Raw genomic sequence first — 20,219 nt, forward strand, 5'->3', positions numbered from 1 at the left:
GGATAACGCTCACGAACTTTACAGCCCGCATTTAAAGCAAACCTGATATGTAAATTCTGTGTGGCGCTAGTAGCGCGAAATTTGAATCGATGTCATCTTTCAGATGTATAAACACAAATTTTGTTTATCTAGCGCAAGTCCTTGTTGTTTTTTCGCCAGTGTAGTATTTTCACTTGTGTTGATGAGAGGTTAATCAAATTGGCTGACATTATTAAACCAACATTATAAGCCATAGCAGTTGGCCATGATCAGTTGATCCATGAGCAGTCAGTTGATGAGCAGTTGGTCATTGAAGACAAATAAATAAAGACCAAAATCAAAGAATTATGTTAGATCCTAAAAATTCAATTATCGTTTTTCAGATTAGAGTATTGAATAGATCCTACTTTACCGATAGATCACCAACTGTAGATTGCTTTAATAGATATACTACCACTAATAGACTATTACAAAAGATGACTTTGTCTCCAAATAGTCGTCAAGATCAGGAAGTTTATTGGATGGGCATCCATTAAGAATCTCTGAGAAAAATCTACCCACTATGAAACTAACCTGACAGGGAAAAAAATTTTACTGATTCAAAGCAATATATTACACCTATTGTTTTAATGCATTAGATACATGAAATGTTCTCTTGTAAGTGATTGGTGGACTTCTTCTGTAGGGCATTTTGGGCTCTGGATTCGCGTTGAAGGTCCAGCAACAGCAGCGCCAGAAGCATATGATCAGGAGGAGAGTCCCGGCAGCCACACTCATCCAGTGCCTTTGGAGATGCTACGCCGCTGACCCCAATTCCATGTCCGTTGCCACTTGGAAGATCCATCAAGTGGCTCTGCCATCGCCGCCATCGTAAGTTGCCTAGAAACAAATAAATAGAATTAATAACATTCTAATTTAACTCTTTCCCTACTAATCCTGCCCAACAGGCCCATATAAAATCTCTACTGGCAGGGCGGTTTTTGTTTTCAAACGGGGAATGCAGGATGTAAAGCGATAACATTCTCGTTTGAAATAAAAACCGATCTGCTGTAAAGAATTTGGACGGCCGGTTGGGCTGGTGTGGTAGGGAAAGAGTTAATTCATGCTTTTTTTCTTGAATATTTCCACTGTAGAATTTCCTTTGGTTTCGCACTGTTATTATGTTTGATTAACATATTTAATCAGGACATAATAGGATATGAAGGATTTTCACCAAAAGTAAGTAGATTATCCTTTCAATATATCCAAACAATGCATAAAGCTTAAGTGCTCATTATATCTTTAATATCATAAATAACAATCAGATGCAACAGTAAAAAATATTTTTTCTTATGTGCAGTATGAAATAATGATAATATTTTAAAAGCAATCAACATTTTCACTATGAATAACACAAACATCTTGCGAAAAATACCCTTGCATGGAAATGTTTTAGACTTGCTTCATTTAACTGAATTACATCCGCCATTGCATTCGATGGGAAATCATTTTTATGCATTGTGTTTGATTAGAAACATTCCAACCGAAAACAATTATTATATTAATAAAAGACATAGTAAAAATTTGCATTGAAATTTATATATGGAAAAAGCCTTTTTCATGCTATAAGATAACAATGTCAAAAACATGTGACGGAAATATTTGACGAAGTTATTATATAGAAATAAATAACAACAAAAGCATTATTACAAACTATATTTAAAATTTTTCAAAAAGAATTTAATAAAGTTAAGGGAATAAAGTGCAATTAGATAATTATGATATTTAAAAAAAGAAAATTATGTTTGACGTTCGAAACTATTAAAGTCAGAAACGCCAAAATTCCGATTACTTTTTAATCAATTAAAAATCTCATAATTTTTTTAAATCCTTTGTTAACAGATACGCATTGTCTAAGAAGCAATTACATGCCATATTTGGTAACTGCAGATCCTACAGTTGTAAACTGTAAGATCCAGATCAAATATCTTAATCGTTTCGTGCATAAAACCCTACATAGTTACTGAAAAGATGTCAAATTAAAACTTTATCATTTAAGAAAAAAAACTTTATTTATACGAATTGACGCAAAATAAATCATCGCAAGATAAAACAAAGTATTTAATTTATATAATTCAACAACTCCAATAAATATTATAAAAATAATATAAAATTGTTTTAATGTTAGCATCTAACATAACCCAAATAGGAAAATATTGTTTCATAATGTTGCTCGATATTATTCTATAATCAGCAATATTTTACAATATTGTACATATTTTTAATGTATAATATTGTATAATATATGTCTGCTACTATTATAGAAATTGTAGAATATATGTCTGCTACTATTGTAGAAATTGTAGAATATATGTCTGCTACTATTGCAGAAATTGTAGAATATATGTCTGCTACTATTGTAGAATTGTAGAAAGGTCAGGACGGCTAATGTCAGCATCTGGGCTTCCAGACCGTTGTGTTTCGGGTTTGAAATCTTATTCTCATACTTGTTAAGTACTTATTTACCGTTGCGCCAAATTGGCGAGCTCCCATTCTAGAGTTACTCCTTTTTTTAATTGTTCAGGTCATAACCCGCCAGAAGTATAATTGAAGACCGAACGCTATTCTAGGCCAATGGTAGCGATGCTATTCCATACTATTTCTCAAAGTTCAATAACCTCTGTTTATAGAAGCATCATATTCATCATTTTCATGATTTATCTTCATTAACATTTTAAAGCCAACATCGGCCTCTACACACATTTTTTGATTTATAAAAAGCGGTTTATTTAACTGTGAGAAAGGACATGAAGAAGCCCGCTACCAATGGTCTAGCATGGAGTTCGGTCTTCAATTCTACTTCTTGCTGGTCATGGCCCGCGCAGTTACAAAAAGGGTCAACCCTAGAATGGGAGCTCGCCAACTTGGCGCATTGGTACTTAACAATACTCAGAAGTCATCTAAGCGATTCTAGAGCATGTTAAATTTGACTGAACTTATTGTCACCCCATCGACGTGGAGTGGAAGCTTGGAGAAGTTTCGTGGCACATGTATCGTCCTCGTCATTCAAACGCAATCTAAAAGTAGAAGATCCGTAAAAACATAACGCTATTTTTACATTTAAGAAAGACATAAATTAAACAACGTAAAATGATATCAATATTTTCACTTACGCACTTGTTATAGACAATCCCGCTGACGAAGTTAGCGATTTTAGCCGTGTTTGTGTAGTAGCTTCTGAGGACAAAGGCCCCTGAGCACCCGAGGGCAGAAGTCAGACTTCTAGACAGTGTAAGCGAGTGTGACAGCGTCATATGAAGATGACACTGTCACACTCGCTTATACAACCCCTTTTTACAAGGGGGCTCTTTCACACACCTCACAGATAGAACACAAGGGGGAGAGCAACCATGCCCGAACCGGCACCCGAACCCAGAGCGCCCAGATAACGGGGAAGACGAGGTACCCCTAGGCCAGGACGCGGACATAAATTTTATTGTAAATTAATAATGCTAAAACCTTAATCTTGTTGTAGCTCTAATTACAACTAAAAACCAATGTGTAAATTAAACTGTCTTTCGTCAAAGGAAATAAAATTTAACTTTATTTATTTGAAAGGATAATCTACTTTCTATTTAATATGATGTAAAAATTAGAATTTTGCTTTTTTAAGTGTGTTAAGTGATTAACACACTTGTGTTAATGATTAAGTGATTGTGTTAAGTCATATACATAGAACAATGATTATAATTACCATATTTATGGAATGATTTTTTTCTTATTTATGTTTTTATGCAGTAAATTTCATGCTTATTTCTATGAACATTGCTGTTTTTATTTCAATGCTATGGTCAGCATTTGCCAACTGCTTTTTTACTGCTAGGCTTAGTTTTTCTGTCCTTCCGTTTCTCTCATTTCACCATGACCGTGTTCTTCTTCTAGAGTGTTTCTTTCTTTCTAGCTGCACGACGGGTTCGTTCAACAACCCGAAACGAAAAGATAGACAAGACGTGGCGCCGGGTAGTGGCAGCCTGTAAGTATGATTCAGTGGGCCACCGACGCCGCCCCGGTAGTTGCCATTACTTAAATGAACCTTAACAACGTCACGATATAATAAATGAGCCTCTTTCTTTTTCATAAATGTGGCAGTAATTGTCATCCTTCACACAAAATATAATGTTCAGTTATGCTAATCTGATATTACGCGAATGAACTTTAACACCGGTAGAAAAACTGATGAAAAGACAAAAAAATTCAAATTTGACCACAAAACTAATAATGAAGGGACATATCTAACCAGCTGCGTGCAACAAAAATCTAACAAAACCAGCGACAGTCGTCTCCAAAAAACTTTCTCGCATACTCTCTATTAAAAATAGTATCGCAGAAAACGCATTGGCGTACAATAGTTATTACAAAATATTCACCTTTGATGTGAATTTACCATTTTTACTGAATCTATCGTTCCATCCTTGGCGAGTTATTTGGCGATTAATACATGTAATGCGGTTAATTGTATCCCAAAAATCAAATTTGTGTTTTAGAACCGTTTTTCCTCAACCGATTGAAACAGAACACATGTAGTCACAAAATCACATACTAAATTTGACATATTTAAATCATTATGTTTTTGAATTATTGAGTTTACTTGTTTCTGAAAGCAGAATCGGACAAACAATCAACCCCTTGCTGCTATCTGCTCAAAATTTGGTGGGTCTACATTATGCATATTAAATTTCTGTACCGAATCTTTCTCTTTAGCTCTCTTCATTTTGCAGTTATCGTATTAACTTATATTTGAACAACAGGACAGATGGACTTCCTCAGAACAGATTTTACACAAAATTTGACAGATATCTGTAAATTTGGTGTAATGACCATATACCAAATTTCAACCTCCCAGGTCAAATTCTTTTTGAGTTATCTTTGTCACAGACAGACGGACGGACATTTTCCAAAAAAAAAAATCCCGAACTCAGGGAAGTCTAAAACATGGAGATTCGTCAAAATTTCGAGTTCGAACTTTTTTGACGATTTTTATGCTTACTGTATATTACATATACGAGAAATTAAATATATTGTTACGTTTATGCCATAAAAAAGCCATGCGCATAAAATTTCAAATGATTGGATAAGCAATTGAGTTGGCTAAGACAAAAACTAATTTTGGTCATGCTGCGCCACATATATAATTAGTGTAAAGATGCACTATAGTATAGATATATATATAGTATATGCTATAGAAGTTGATAGGAAACTAGCCATTGCCCGTGCAAGGGCCAGATCTGACTACACTGCGCCAAACATACAATAAATGTATGAGTACACTGTGACATATAAAGAATATTATAAAATGTTGTTGTTGGTATAAGAGCAAAATCTAGCCACTCTAAGTCAAAATATTATGAATATACGAGTATACGACAGCATTTAAAGGATAAAATAAAAAACTAGGATTTATTTGCATAAAGACCAAATCTGACCATGCTTTACAAAATATATAGTGAGTTTATGTACACATAGCAGTAAGCCAAATCTGACCATATTGCTCCAAACATATGGTAACTGAACGATTGACATTAAAAGGATGCTATTACCATAATTTGAAAGATAGAATAAGATATTGGATTTTACTGACGCACGAACTAAAATCTCACCATGATAAGCCACAAATAGACGGTAATACATAAAGAACAAAATAGGAATTATTGGTTCAAGAGCTAAATCTGGCCATCCTGCACAAAACATATGTAAGTGGACAAAACGTGGTAGCATTTAAAATATATAAGAAGTTGAGGTTTACTGACAAAAAAGCCAAATCTGGTTCATACTGTGCCAAACATATGTAATTGAACGAACATATGGTATTATTTCAAAAAATAGGATAGAAGTTGAGGTTTACTGGCAGAAAAGCCAAATCTGGCCATACTGGGCCTAATATATGTAATTCAACACGTATAAAGTAACATTTAGAAGATAGAATAAGAAGTTGAGGTTTTCTGGCAGAAAAGCCAAATCTGGTCATACTGTACCAAACCAATGTAATTGAACGAACATATGGTATCTTTTCAAAAATGGCATAGAAATTGAGGTTTACTGGCAGAAAAGCCAAATCTTGCCATACTGGGCCAAATATATGTAATTGAACGAGCATGTGGTATCATTTCAAAGATAGGATAAGAGTTTGAGGTTTACTGGCAGAAAATCCAAATCTGGCCATACTGGGTCAAATATATGTAATTGAACGAGCATATGGTATCATATCAATGAATGGATAGAAGTTGAGGTTTACTTGCAGAATAGCCAAATCTGGCCATACTCTGCCATATGTAATTGAATGAGCACATGGTATCGTTTCAAAGATAGGATAAGAGTTTGAGGTTTACTGGCAGAAAAGCCAAATTTGTCCATACGGGGCCAAAATTCGGTAGGTGAATGCACGAATAAACGGTAGCATTTAAAAAAATATAATTATATTGAATTGAGGTTTACTTTTACAAGTATCAAATCCGACCATGCTGCGCCAAATATATAATGAATGTACAAGTGCAAGATAGCATTTCAAAGATAAGAAGTTTGTTTGCTGGCATAAGAACTAAATCTGGTCTTTTTAAGCCAAAATATGGTGAATGCACAAATACATAGCAGGATTTAAAGGGTAGAATACATTAAACAATCATCAATCAGATTATTTTGCACCAAATATATAATTAAATGTGCGAGTGCCTTGTAACATATATTTTTATGGTAATTTAAAATCCTAAGACAGAAGCTTCCTGGACTATTACATTTTTTATTTGGTTGTAGGATTTAGTAATTGTTCGTAGCACTTTTGCTCATACTTAATTGGGATCTTCACACATTTAGACTTACAAGTTTAAACAATCAGTTGTCTATAAAATTTTCGTACAGTATCGAAATTTTACACTTTGCAATCTTTGTGCCCAGAAGATCGTAGTATTTTTGAAATAACAACTTTGGAACCGATTTCTTTGTGAATTTGTCTCTTTACGTATTTATTATTATTAACTTCTTTTATCAGCCATGAATTAATTACTGAAGGATTAATTAATTAAATAAAAGTTAGGCTCAATTGTAAGAAAGCTCACGTATAGATCACGGCTTCAGAATTAAATGAAAATATATAAACATTTTATAATTCAGTTTGGAGTATTGAAAAGTAAGAAACTTTAAGGATTGTTTGGAATTTTCTGCAGCAAGAGTTATGGTGGTGACTATGGTGTGCCAAACAAGAAGTAAAAGAAATTTCAAGAAAGATCCTAAAAAATTTTGAAATAACACCAATAGAGAAATTTCATATATTTATTTTAATTGACTTTATTGCGAAATTTCGCGAAGTAATTTTATAAACAATTTTTCAATCAAAAAAAACTAAATTTTACATATATGATGAAGTCAAATCTTATGCCAGATTTTACATTTAGCATGAAAGATAAGAGATAAATAAGGAGTAAAAATTAAAAGACAACATTTTTACATTTACATTTACCGTTTATTTAAAAGTTGTATAAATGAAACCATTCGGCTCATTTATTGTATTTTTCCTAATGCAGCATCTAATCTGAGAGTTGTATAGACAAAGAATATTTTCACGGTCTCAAGGAAACATATCTCAAAATGTTTGTTATGGATAGGAAAGTTTTACCTTCAGAGTTTTACTTTAAAAAAAACTTTAATTTTTATGTCACACACCTTCTATCGTTATTCTTTTTTTTTAAAAAAAAGCGCAAATAGTCTCCATGAATCTTTCTCAAATACTCTCTAATAAATGAACTTCTGAATTATTAACTACATATCTTTAGAGAGCAGTAGTTACAAATCAATGTATTAGCGTAAAATCATTGGTGCAATGATTACATTAGTGGCGGAAAACACAATGTGTATTTTGACCATCGCTCGCCAAATTTTTAGAGCCAAAATTTGATACAAACCTACAATTACAATCACAAAATTACTTACCGGATTTCATATATTTAAATTATTCCGCTTTTGATTTATTGATTGCATTTACATGTTTGTAAAAGTACAAACACATAGTCGATTCCTTAACGGATTTGATTCCAAACTTGATGCACTCTTTCAATGTTAAATCTGTGTACCAAATTTTTTTTCTATCTAGCGTTCTTTGTTTCGTAATTATCGTGTTAATTTCTCAACAAGCTAAAGTAGTAGAAAGCAAAAGTAGAACCATTCTAACTTGATAATCGTAGATTTTTTTCATATATTTTTCCCTAGTTTCTGAGTTGCTTTTTGTGTCGTCTATAGTATACCACTATCTACGAATGCGCACTTTTACCTGCCAACTGGATGTAGTTTCCATGACGATGCAGAGCATTTATTGATGCTGCGGCATTCTCTCTATGAATATTGACTTCCAAATGATTTTTACAATCAGAATTGTTGGACGATTACATTCTCTTTATATACTTCATATATGAGAAAGTAAAAATAGAATTATTCTAACTTGACAATCTTAATTTTTCATTTCATATATTTTTCCCTAGTTCCTGAATTGCTTGTTGTGTCATCTATAGTTATACCACTATCTAAGAATGCTTACTTTTACCTGCCAACTGGATGTAGATTCCATGACGAAGCAAAGCATTTTGTGATACTACGGTATTTTCTCTACGAATGTTGATTTCTAAAATGGTTTTTACGATGAGAATTGTTTGACGATTACAATACTTTATCTTTACATACTTCATATATGAGAAGGTAAAAATAGAATTATTCTGACAATCTTAATTTTCCATTTCGTCTATATTTGCCTAGTTCCTAAAATTGCTTGTTGTGTCATCTATAGTTATACCACTATCTAAGAATGCTTACTTTTACCTGCCAACTGGATGTAGATTCCATGACGAAGCAAAGCATTTTGTGATACTACGGTATTTTCTCTACGAATATTGATTTCTAAAATGGTTTTAACGATGAGAATTGTTTGACGATTACAATACTTTATCTTTACATACTTCATATATGAGAAGGTAAAAATAGAATTATTCTGACAATCTTAATTTTCCATTTCGTCTATATTTACCTTGTTCCTGAATTGCTTGTTGTGTCATCTATAGTTATACCACTATCTAAGAATGCTTACTTTTACCTGCCAACTGGATGTAGATTCCATGACGAAGCAAAGCATTTTGTGATACTACGGTATTTTCTCTACGAATGTTGATTTCTAAAATGGTTTTTACGATGAGAATTGTTTGACGATTACAATACTTTATCTTTACATACTTCATATATGAGAAGGTAAAAATAGAATTATTCTGACAATCTTAATTTTCCATTTCGTCTATATTTACCTAGTTCCTAAAATTGCTTGTTGTGTCATCTATAGTTATACCACTATCTAAGAATGCTTACTTTTACCTGCCAACTGGATGTAGATTCCATGACGAAGCAAAGCATTTTGTGATACTACGGTATTTTCTCTACGAATATTGATTTCTAAAATGGTTTTTACGATGAGAATTGTTTGACGATTACAATACTTTATCTTTACATACTTCATATATGAGAAGGTAAAAATAGAATTATTCTGACAATCTTAATTTTCCATTTCGTCTATATTTCCCTAGTTCCTAAAATTGCTTGTTGTGTCATCTATAGTTATACCACTATCTAAGAATGCTTACTTTTACCTGCCAACTGGATGTAGATTCCATGACGAAGCAAAGCATTTTGTGATACTACGGTATTTTCTCTACGAATATTGATTTCTAAAATGGTTTTTACGATGAGAATTGTTTGACGATTACAATACTTTATCTTTACATACTTCATATATGAGAAGGTAAAAATAGAATTATTCTGACAATCTTAATTTTCCATTTCGTCTATATTTCCCTAGTTCCTAAAATTGCTTGTTGTGTCATCTATAGTTATACCACTATCTAAGAATGCTTACTTTTACCTGCCAACTGGATGTAGATTCCATGACGAAGCAAAGCATTTTGTGATACTACGGTATTTTCTCTACGAATATTGATTTCTAAAATGATTTTTACGATGAGAATTGTTTGACGGTTACAATACTTTATCTTTACATACTTCATATATGAGAAGGTAAAAATAGAATTATTCTGACAATCTTAATTTTCCATTTCGTCTATATTTACCTAGTTCCTGAATTGCTTGTTGTGTCATCTATAGTTATACCACTATCTAAGAATGCTTACTTTTACCTGCCAACTCGATGTAGATTCCATGACGACGCAAAGCATTTTGTGATACTACGGTATTTTCTCTACGAATATTGATTTCTAAAATGGTTTTTACGATGAGAATTGTTTGACGATTACAATACTTTATCTTTACATACTTCATGTATGAGAAATTAAAAATAGAATTATTCTGACAATCTTAATTTTCCATTTCGTCTATATTTACCTAGTTCCTGAATTGCTTGTTGTGTCATCTATATTTATACCACTATCTAAGAATGCTTACTTTTACCTGCCAACTGGATGTAGATTCCATGACGAAGCAAAGCATTTTGTGATACTACGGTATTTTCTCTACGAATATTGATTTCTAAAATGATTTTTACGATGAGAATTGTTTGACGGTTACAATACTTTATCTTTACATACTTCATATATGAGAAGGTAAAAATAGAATTATTCTGACAATCTTAATTTTCCATTTCGTCTATATTTACCTAGTTCCTGAATTGCTTGTTGTGTCATCTATAGTTATACCACTATCTAAGAATGCTTACTTTTACCTGCCAACTGGATGTAGATTCCATGACGAAGCAAAGCATTTTGTGATACTACGGTATTTTCTCTACGAATGTTGATTTCTAAAATGATTTTTACGATGAGAATTGTTTGACGATTACAATACTTTATCTTTACATACTTCATGTATGAGAAATTAAAAATAGAATTATTCTGACAATCTTAATTTTCCATTTCGTCTATATTTACCTAGTTCCTGAATTGCTTGTTGTGTCATCTATAGTTATACCACTATCTAAGAATGCTTACTTTTACCTGCCAACTGGATGTAGATTCCATGACGAAGCAAAGCATTTTGTGATACTACGGTATTTTCTCTACGAATATTGATTTCTAAAATGATTTTTACGATGAGAATTGTTTGACGGTTACAATACTTTATCTTTACATACTTCATATATGAGAAGGTAAAAATAGAATTATTCTGACAATCTTAATTTTCCATTTCGTCTATATTTACCTAGTTCCTGAATTGCTTGTTGTGTCATCTATAGTTATACCACTATCTAAGAATGCTTACTTTTACCTGCCAACTCGATGTAGATTCCATGACGACGCAAAGCATTTTGTGATACTACGGTATTTTCTCTACGAATATTGATTTCTAAAATGGTTTTTACGATGAGAATTGTTTGACGATTACAATACTTTATCTTTACATACTTCATATATGAGAAGGTAAAAATAGAATTATTCTGACAATCTTAATTTTCCATTTCGTCTATATTTCCCTAGTTCCTAAAATTGCTTGTTGTGTCATCTATAGTTATACCACTATCTAAGAATGCTTACTTTTACCTGCCAACTGGATGTAGATTCCATGACGAAGCAAAGCATTTTGTGATACTACGGTATTTTCTCTACGAATATTGATTTCTAAAATGGTTTTTACGATGAGAATTGTTTGACGGTTACAATACTTTATCTTTACATACTTCATATATGAGAAAGTAAAAATAGAATTATTCTGACAATCTTAATTTTCCATTTCGTCTATATTTCCCTAGTTCCTAAAATTGCTTGTTGTGTCATCTATAGTTATACCACTATCTAAGAATGCTTACTTTTACCTGCCAACTGGATGTAGATTCCATGACGAAGCAAAGCATTTTGTGATACTACGGTATTTTCTCTACGAATATTGATTTCTAAAATGGTTTTTACGATGAGAATTGTTTGACGATTACAATACTTTATCTTTACATACTTCATATATGAGAAGGTAAAAATAGAATTATTCTGACAATCTTAATTTTCCATTTCGTCTATATTTCCCTAGTTCCTAAAATTGCTTGTTGTGTCATCTATAGTTATACCACTATCTAAGAATGCTTACTTTTACCTGCCAACTGGATGTAGATTCCATGACGAAGCAAAGCATTTTGTGATACTACGGTATTTTCTCTACGAATATTGATTTCTAAAATGATTTTTACGATGAGAATTGTTTGACGGTTACAATACTTTATCTTTACATACTTCATATATGAGAAGGTAAAAATAGAATTATTCTGACAATCTTAATTTTCCATTTCGTCTATATTTCCCTAGTTCCTAAAATTGCTTGTTGTGTCATCTATAGTTATACCACTATCTAAGAATGCTTACTTTTACCTGCCAACTGGATGTAGATTCCATGACGAAGCAAAGCATTTTGTGATACTACGGTATTTTCTCTACGAATATTGATTTCTAAAATGGTTTTTACGATGAGAATTGTTTGACGATTACAATACTTTATCTTTACATACTTCATGTATGAGAAATTAAAAATAGAATTATTCTGACAATCTTAATTTTCCATTTCGTCTATATTTCCCTAGTTCCTAAAATTGCTTGTTGTGTCATCTATAGTTATACCACTATCTAAGAATGCTTACTTTTACCTGCCAACTGGATGTAGATTCCATGACGAAGCAAAGCATTTTGTGATACTACGGTATTTTCTCTACGAATGTTGATTTCTAAAATGATTTTTACGATGAGAATTGTTTGACGATTACAATACTTTATCTTTACATACTTCATGTATGAGAAATTAAAAATAGAATTATTCTGACAATCTTAATTTTCCATTTCGTCTATATTTCCCTAGTTCCTAAAATTGCTTGTTGTGTCATCTATAGTTATACCACTATCTAAGAATGCTTACTTTTACCTGCCAACTGGATGTAGATTCCATGACGAAGCAAAGCATTTTGTGATACTACGGTATTTTCTCTACGAATGTTGATTTCTAAAATGATTTTTACGATGAGAATTGTTTGACGATTACAATACTTTATCTTTACATACTTCATGTATGAGAAATTAAAAATAGAATTATTCTGACAATCTTAATTTTCCATTTCGTCTATATTTCCCTAGTTCCTAAAATTGCTTGTTGTGTCATCTATAGTTATACCACTATCTAAGAATGCTTACTTTTACCTGCCAACTGGATGTAGATTCCATGACGAAGCAAAGCATTTTGTGATACTACGGTATTTTCTCTACGAATGTTGATTTCTAAAATGGTTTTTACGATGAGAATTGTTTGACGATTACAATACTTTATCTTTACATACTTCATGTATGAGAAATTAAAAATAGAATTATTCTGACAATCTTAATTTTCCATTTCGTCTATATTTCCCTAGTTCCTAAAATTGCTTGTTGTGTCATCTATAGTTATACCACTATCTAAGAATGCTTACTTTTACCTGCCAACTGGATGTAGATTCCATGACGAAGCAAAGCATTTTGTGATACTACGGTATTTTCTCTACGAATATTGATTTCTAAAATGGTTTTTACGATGAGAATTGTTTGACGATTACAATACTTTATCTTTACATACTTCATGTATGAGAAATTAAAAATAGAATTATTCTGACAATCTTAATTTTCCATTTCGTCTATATTTCCCTAGTTCCTAAAATTGCTTGTTGTGTCATCTATAGTTATACCACTATCTAAGAATGCTTACTTTTACCTGCCAACTGGATGTAGATTCCATGACGAAGCAAAGCATTTTGTGATACTACGGTATTTTCTCTACGAATGTTGATTTCTAAAATGATTTTTACGATGAGAATTGTTTGACGATTACAATACTTTATCTTTACATACTTCATGTATGAGAAATTAAAAATAGAATTATTCTGACAATCTTAATTTTCCATTTCGTCTATATTTCCCTAGTTCCTAAAATTGCTTGTTGTGTCATCTATAGTTATACCACTATCTAAGAATGCTTACTTTTACCTGCCAACTGGATGTAGATTCCATGACGAAGCAAAGCATTTTGTGATACTACGGTATTTTCTCTACGAATGTTGATTTCTAAAATGATTTTTACGATGAGAATTGTTTGACGATTACAATACTTTATCTTTACATACTTCATGTATGAGAAATTAAAAATAGAATTATTCTGACAATCTTAATTTTCCATTTCGTCTATATTTCCCTAGTTCCTAAAATTGCTTGTTGTGTCATCTATAGTTATACCACTATCTAAGAATGCTTACTTTTACCTGCCAACTGGATGTAGATTCCATGACGAAGCAAAGCATTTTGTGATACTACGGTATTTTCTCTACGAATGTTGATTTCTAAAATGGTTTTTACGATGAGAATTGTTTGACGATTACAATACTTTATCTTTACATACTTCATGTATGAGAAATTAAAAATAGAATTATTCTGACAATCTTAATTTTCCATTTCGTCTATATTTCCCTAGTTCCTAAAATTGCTTGTTGTGTCATCTATAGTTATACCACTATCTAAGAATGCTTACTTTTACCTGCCAACTGGATGTAGATTCCATGACGAAGCAAAGCATTTTGTGATACTACGGTATTTTCTCTACGAATATTGATTTCTAAAATGGTTTTTACGATGAGAATTGTTTGACGATTACAATACTTTATCTTTACATACTTCATGTATGAGAAATTAAAAATAGAATTATTCTGACAATCTTAATTTTCCATTTCGTCTATATTTCCCTAGTTCCTAAAATTGCTTGTTGTGTCATCTATAGTTATACCACTATCTAAGAATGCTTACTTTTACCTGCCAACTGGATGTAGATTCCATGACGAAGCAAAGCATTTTGTGATACTACGGTATTTTCTCTACGAATGTTGATTTCTAAAATGGTTTTTACGATGAGAATTGTTTGACGATTACAATACTTTATCTTTACATACTTCATGTATGAGAAATTAAAAATAGAATTATTCTGACAATCTTAATTTTCCATTTCGTCTATATTTCCCTAGTTCCTAAAATTGCTTGTTGTGTCATCTATAGTTATACCACTATCTAAGAATGCTTACTTTTACCTGCCAACTGGATGTAGATTCCATGACGAAGCAAAGCATTTTGTGATACTACGGTATTTTCTCTACGAATGTTGATTTCTAAAATGATATTTACGATGAGAATTGTTTGACGATTACAATACTTTATCTTTACATACTTCATGTATGAGAAATTAAAAATAGAATTATTCTGACAATCTTAATTTTCCATTTCGTCTATATTTCCCTAGTTCCTAAAATTGCTTGTTGTGTCATCTATAGTTATACCACTATCTAAGAATGCTTACTTTTACCTGCCAACTGGATGTAGATTCCATGACGAAGCAAAGCATTTTGTGATACTACGGTATTTTCTCTACGAATATTGATTTCTAAAATGGTTTTTACGATGAGAATTGTTTGACGATTACAATACTTTATCTTTACATACTTCATGTATGAGAAATTAAAAATAGAATTATTCTGACAATCTTAATTTTCCATTTCGTCTATATTTCCCTAGTTCCTAAAATTGCTTGTTGTGTCATCTATAGTTATACCACTATCTAAGAATGCTTACTTTTACCTGCCAACTGGATGTAGATTCCATGACGAAGCAAAGCATTTTGTGATACTACGGTATTTTCTCTACGAATGTTGATTTCTAAAATGATTTTTACGATGAGAATTGTTTGACGATTACAATACTTTATCTTTACATACTTCATGTATGAGAAATTAAAAATAGAATTATTCTGACAATCTTAATTTTCCATTTCGTCTATATTTCCCTAGTTCCTAAAATTGCTTGTTGTGTCATCTATAGTTATACCACTATCTAAGAATGCTTACTTTTACCTGCCAACTGGATGTAGATTCCATGACGAAGCAAAGCATTTTGTGATACTACGGTATTTTCTCTACGAATGTTGATTTCTAAAATGATTTTTACGATGAGAATTGTTTGACGATTACAATACTTTATCTTTACATACTTCATGTATGAGAAATTAAAAATAGAATTATTCTGACAATCTTAATTTTCCATTTCGTCTATATTTCCCTAGTTCCTAAAATTGCTTGTTGTGTCATCTATAGTTATACCACTATCTAAGAATGCTTACTTTTACCTGCCAACTGGATGTAGATTCCATGACGAAGCAAAGCATTTTGTGATACTACGGTATTTTCTCTACGAATGTTGATTTCTAAAATGGTTTTTACGATGAGAATTGTTTGACGATTACAATACTTTATCTTTACATACTTCATGTATGAGAAATTAAAAATAGAATTATTCTGACAATCTTAATTTTCCATTTCGTCTATATTTCCCTAGTTCCTAAAATTGCTTGTTGTGTCATCTATAGTTATACCACTATCTAAGAATGCTTACTTTTACCTGCCAACTGGATGTAGATTCCATGACGAAGCAAAGCATTTTGTGATACTACGGTATTTTCTCTACGAATGTTGATTTCTAAAATGGTTTTTACGATGAGAATTGTTTGACGATTACAATACTTTATCTTTACATACTTCATGTATGAGAAATTAAAAATAGAATTATTCTGACAATCTTAATTTTCCATTTCGTCTATATTTCCCTAGTTCCTAAAATTGCTTGTTGTGTCATCTATAGTTATACCACTATCTAAGAATGCTTACTTTTACCTGCCAACTGGATGTAGATTCCATGACGAAGCAAAGCATTTTGTGATACTACGGTATTTTCTCTACGAATGTTGATTTCTAAAATGATTTTTACGATGAGAATTGTTTGACGATTACAATACTTTATCTTTACATACTTCATGTATGAGAAATTAAAAATAGAATTATTCTGACAATCTTAATTTTCCATTTCGTCTATATTTCCCTAGTTCCTAAAATTGCTTGTTGTGTCATCTATAGTTATACCACTATCTAAGAATGCTTACTTTTACCTGCCAACTGGATGTAGATTCCATGACGAAGCAAAGCATTTTGTGATACTACGGTATTTTCTCTACGAATGTTGATTTCTAAAATGATTTTTACGATGAGAATTGTTTGACGATTACAATACTTTATCTTTACATACTTCATGTATGAGAAATTAAAAATAGAATTATTCTGACAATCTTAATTTTCCATTTCGTCTATATTTCCCTAGTTCCTAAAATTGCTTGTTGTGTCATCTATAGTTATACCACTATCTAAGAATGCTTACTTTTACCTGCCAACTGGATGTAGATTCCATGACGAAGCAAAGCATTTTGTGATACTACGGTATTTTCTCTACGAATGTTGATTTCTAAAATGATTTTTACGATGAGAATTGTTTGACGATTACAATACTTTATCTTTACATACTTCATGTATGAGAAATTAAAAATAGAATTATTCTGACAATCTTAATTTTCCATTTCGTCTATATTTCCCTAGTTCCTAAAATTGCTTGTTGTGTCATCTATAGTTATACCACTATCTAAGAATGCTTACTTTTACCTGCCAACTGGATGTAGATTCCATGACGAAGCAAAGCATTTTGTGATACTACGGTATTTTCTCTACGAATGTTGATTTCTAAAATGGTTTTTACGATGAGAATTGTTTGACGATTACAATACTTTATCTTTACATACTTCATGTATGAGAAATTAAAAATAGAATTATTCTGACAATCTTAATTTTCCATTTCGTCTATATTTCCCTAGTTCCTAAAATTGCTTGTTGTGTCATCTATAGTTATACCACTATCTAAGAATGCTTACTTTTACCTGCCAACTGGATGTAGATTCCATGACGAAGCAAAGCATTTTGTGATACTACGGTATTTTCTCTACGAATGTTGATTTCTAAAATGATTTTTACGATGAGAATTGTTTGACGATTACAATACTTTATCTTTACATACTTCATGTATGAGAAATTAAAAATAGAATTATTCTGACAATCTTAATTTTCCATTTCGTCTATATTTCCCTAGTTCCTAAAATTGCTTGTTGTGTCATCTATAGTTATACCACTATCTAAGAATGCTTACTTTTACCTGCCAACTGGATGTAGATTCCATGACGAAGCAAAGCATTTTGTGATACTACGGTATTTTCTCTACGAATGTTGATTTCTAAAATGATTTTTACGATGAGAATTGTTTGACGATTACAATACTTTATCTTTACATACTTCATGTATGAGAAATTAAAAATAGAATTATTCTGACAATCTTAATTTTCCATTTCGTCTATATTTCCCTAGTTCCTAAAATTGCTTGTTGTGTCATCTATAGTTATACCACTATCTAAGAATGCTTACTTTTACCTGCCAACTGGATGTAGATTCCATGACGAAGCAAAGCATTTTGTGATACTACGGTATTTTCTCTACGAATGTTGATTTCTAAAATGATTTTTACGATGAGAATTGTTTGACGATTACAATACTTTATCTTTACATACTTCATGTATGAGAAATTAAAAATAGAATTATTCTGACAATCTTATTTTCCATTTCGTCTATATTTCCCTAGTTCCTAAAATTGCTTGTTGTGTCATCTATAGTTATACCACTATCTAAGAATGCTTACTTTTACCTGCCAACTGGATGTAGATTCCATGACGAAGCAAAGCATTTTGTGATACTACGGTATTTTCTCTACGAATGTTGATTTCTAAAATGATTTTTACGATGAGAATTGTTTGACGATTACAATACTTTATCTTTACATACTTCATGTATGAGAAATTAAAAATAGAATTATTCTGACAATCTTAATTTTCCATTTCGTCTATATTTCCCTAGTTCCTAAAATTGCTTGTTGTGTCATCTATAGTTATACCACTATCTAAGAATGCTTACTTTTACCTGCCAACTGGATGTAGATTCCATGACGAAGCAAAGCATTTTGTGATACTACGGTATTTTCTCTACGAATGTTGATTTCTAAAATGGTTTTTACGATGAGAATTGTTTGACGATTACAATACTTTATCTTTACATACTTCATGTATGAGAAATTAAAAATAGAATTATTCTGACAATCTTAATTTTCCATTTCGTCTATATTTCCCTAGTTCCTAAAATTGCTTGTTGTGTCATCTATAGTTATACCACTATCTAAGAATGCTTACTTTTACCTGCCAACTGGATGTAGATTCCATGACGAAGCAAAGCATTTTGTGATACTACGGTATTTTCTCTACGAATGTTGATTTCTAAAATGATTTTTACGATGAGAATTGTTTGACGATTACAATACTTTATCTTTACATACTTCATGTATGAGAAATTAAAAATAGAATTATTCTGACAATCTTAATTTTCCATTTCGTCTATATTTCCCTAGTTCCTAAAATTGCTTGTTGTGTCATCTATAGTTATACCACTATCTAAGAATGCTTACTTTTACCTGCCAACTGGATGTAGATTCCATGACGAAGCAAAGCATTTTGTGATACTACGGTATTTTCTCTACGAATGTTGATTTCTAAAATGATTTTTACGATGAGAATTGTTTGACGATTACAATACTTTATCTTTACATACTTCATGTATGAGAAATTAAAAATAGAATTATTCTGACAATCTTAATTTTCCATTTCGTCTATATTTCCCTAGTTCCTAAAATTGCTTGTTGTGTCATCTATAGTTATACCACTATCTAAGAATGCTTACTTTTACCTGCCAACTGGATGTAGATTCCATGACGAAGCAAAGCATTTTGTGATACTACGGTATTTTCTCTACGAATGTTGATTTCTAAAATGGTTTTTACGATGAGAATTGTTTGACGATTACAATACTTTATCTTTACATACTTCATGTATGAGAAATTAAAAATAGAATTATTCTGACAATCTTAATTTTCCATTTCGTCTATATTTCCCTAGTTCCTAAAATTGCTTGTTGTGTCATCTATAGTTATACCACTATCTAAGAATGCTTACTTTTACCTGCCAACTGGATGTAGATTCCATGACGAAGCAAAGCATTTTGTGATACTACGGTATTTTCTCTACGAATATTGATTTCTAAAATGGTTTTTACGATGAGAATTGTTTGACGATTACAATACTTTATCTTTACATACTTCATGTATGAGAAATTAAAAATAGAATTATTCTGACAATCTTAATTTTCCATTTCGTCTATATTTCCCTAGTTCCTAAAATTGCTTGTTGTGTCATCTATAGTTATACCACTATCTAAG

General features: G+C 31.5%; 1 protein-coding gene across 1 annotated transcript in view; it reads left to right on the plus strand.

Annotated features, from left to right (window-relative positions):
• The window catches only part of LOC129975336 (potassium voltage-gated channel subfamily KQT member 1-like), a 620,836-nt gene that overhangs the window by 541,305 nt on the left and 59,312 nt on the right, over positions 1-20,219 (plus strand). The window contains exon 7 of the mRNA XM_056088399.1: positions 665-849. Within this exon, the coding sequence (XP_055944374.1) occupies positions 665-849 (185 nt within the window). The remainder of the gene's footprint in view (positions 1-664; positions 850-20,219) is intronic.

Source organism: Argiope bruennichi, chromosome 7 (assembly GCF_947563725.1).
Source record: "Argiope bruennichi chromosome 7, qqArgBrue1.1, whole genome shotgun sequence".
Lineage (NCBI taxonomy): Eukaryota > Metazoa > Arthropoda > Arachnida > Araneae > Araneidae > Argiope > Argiope bruennichi.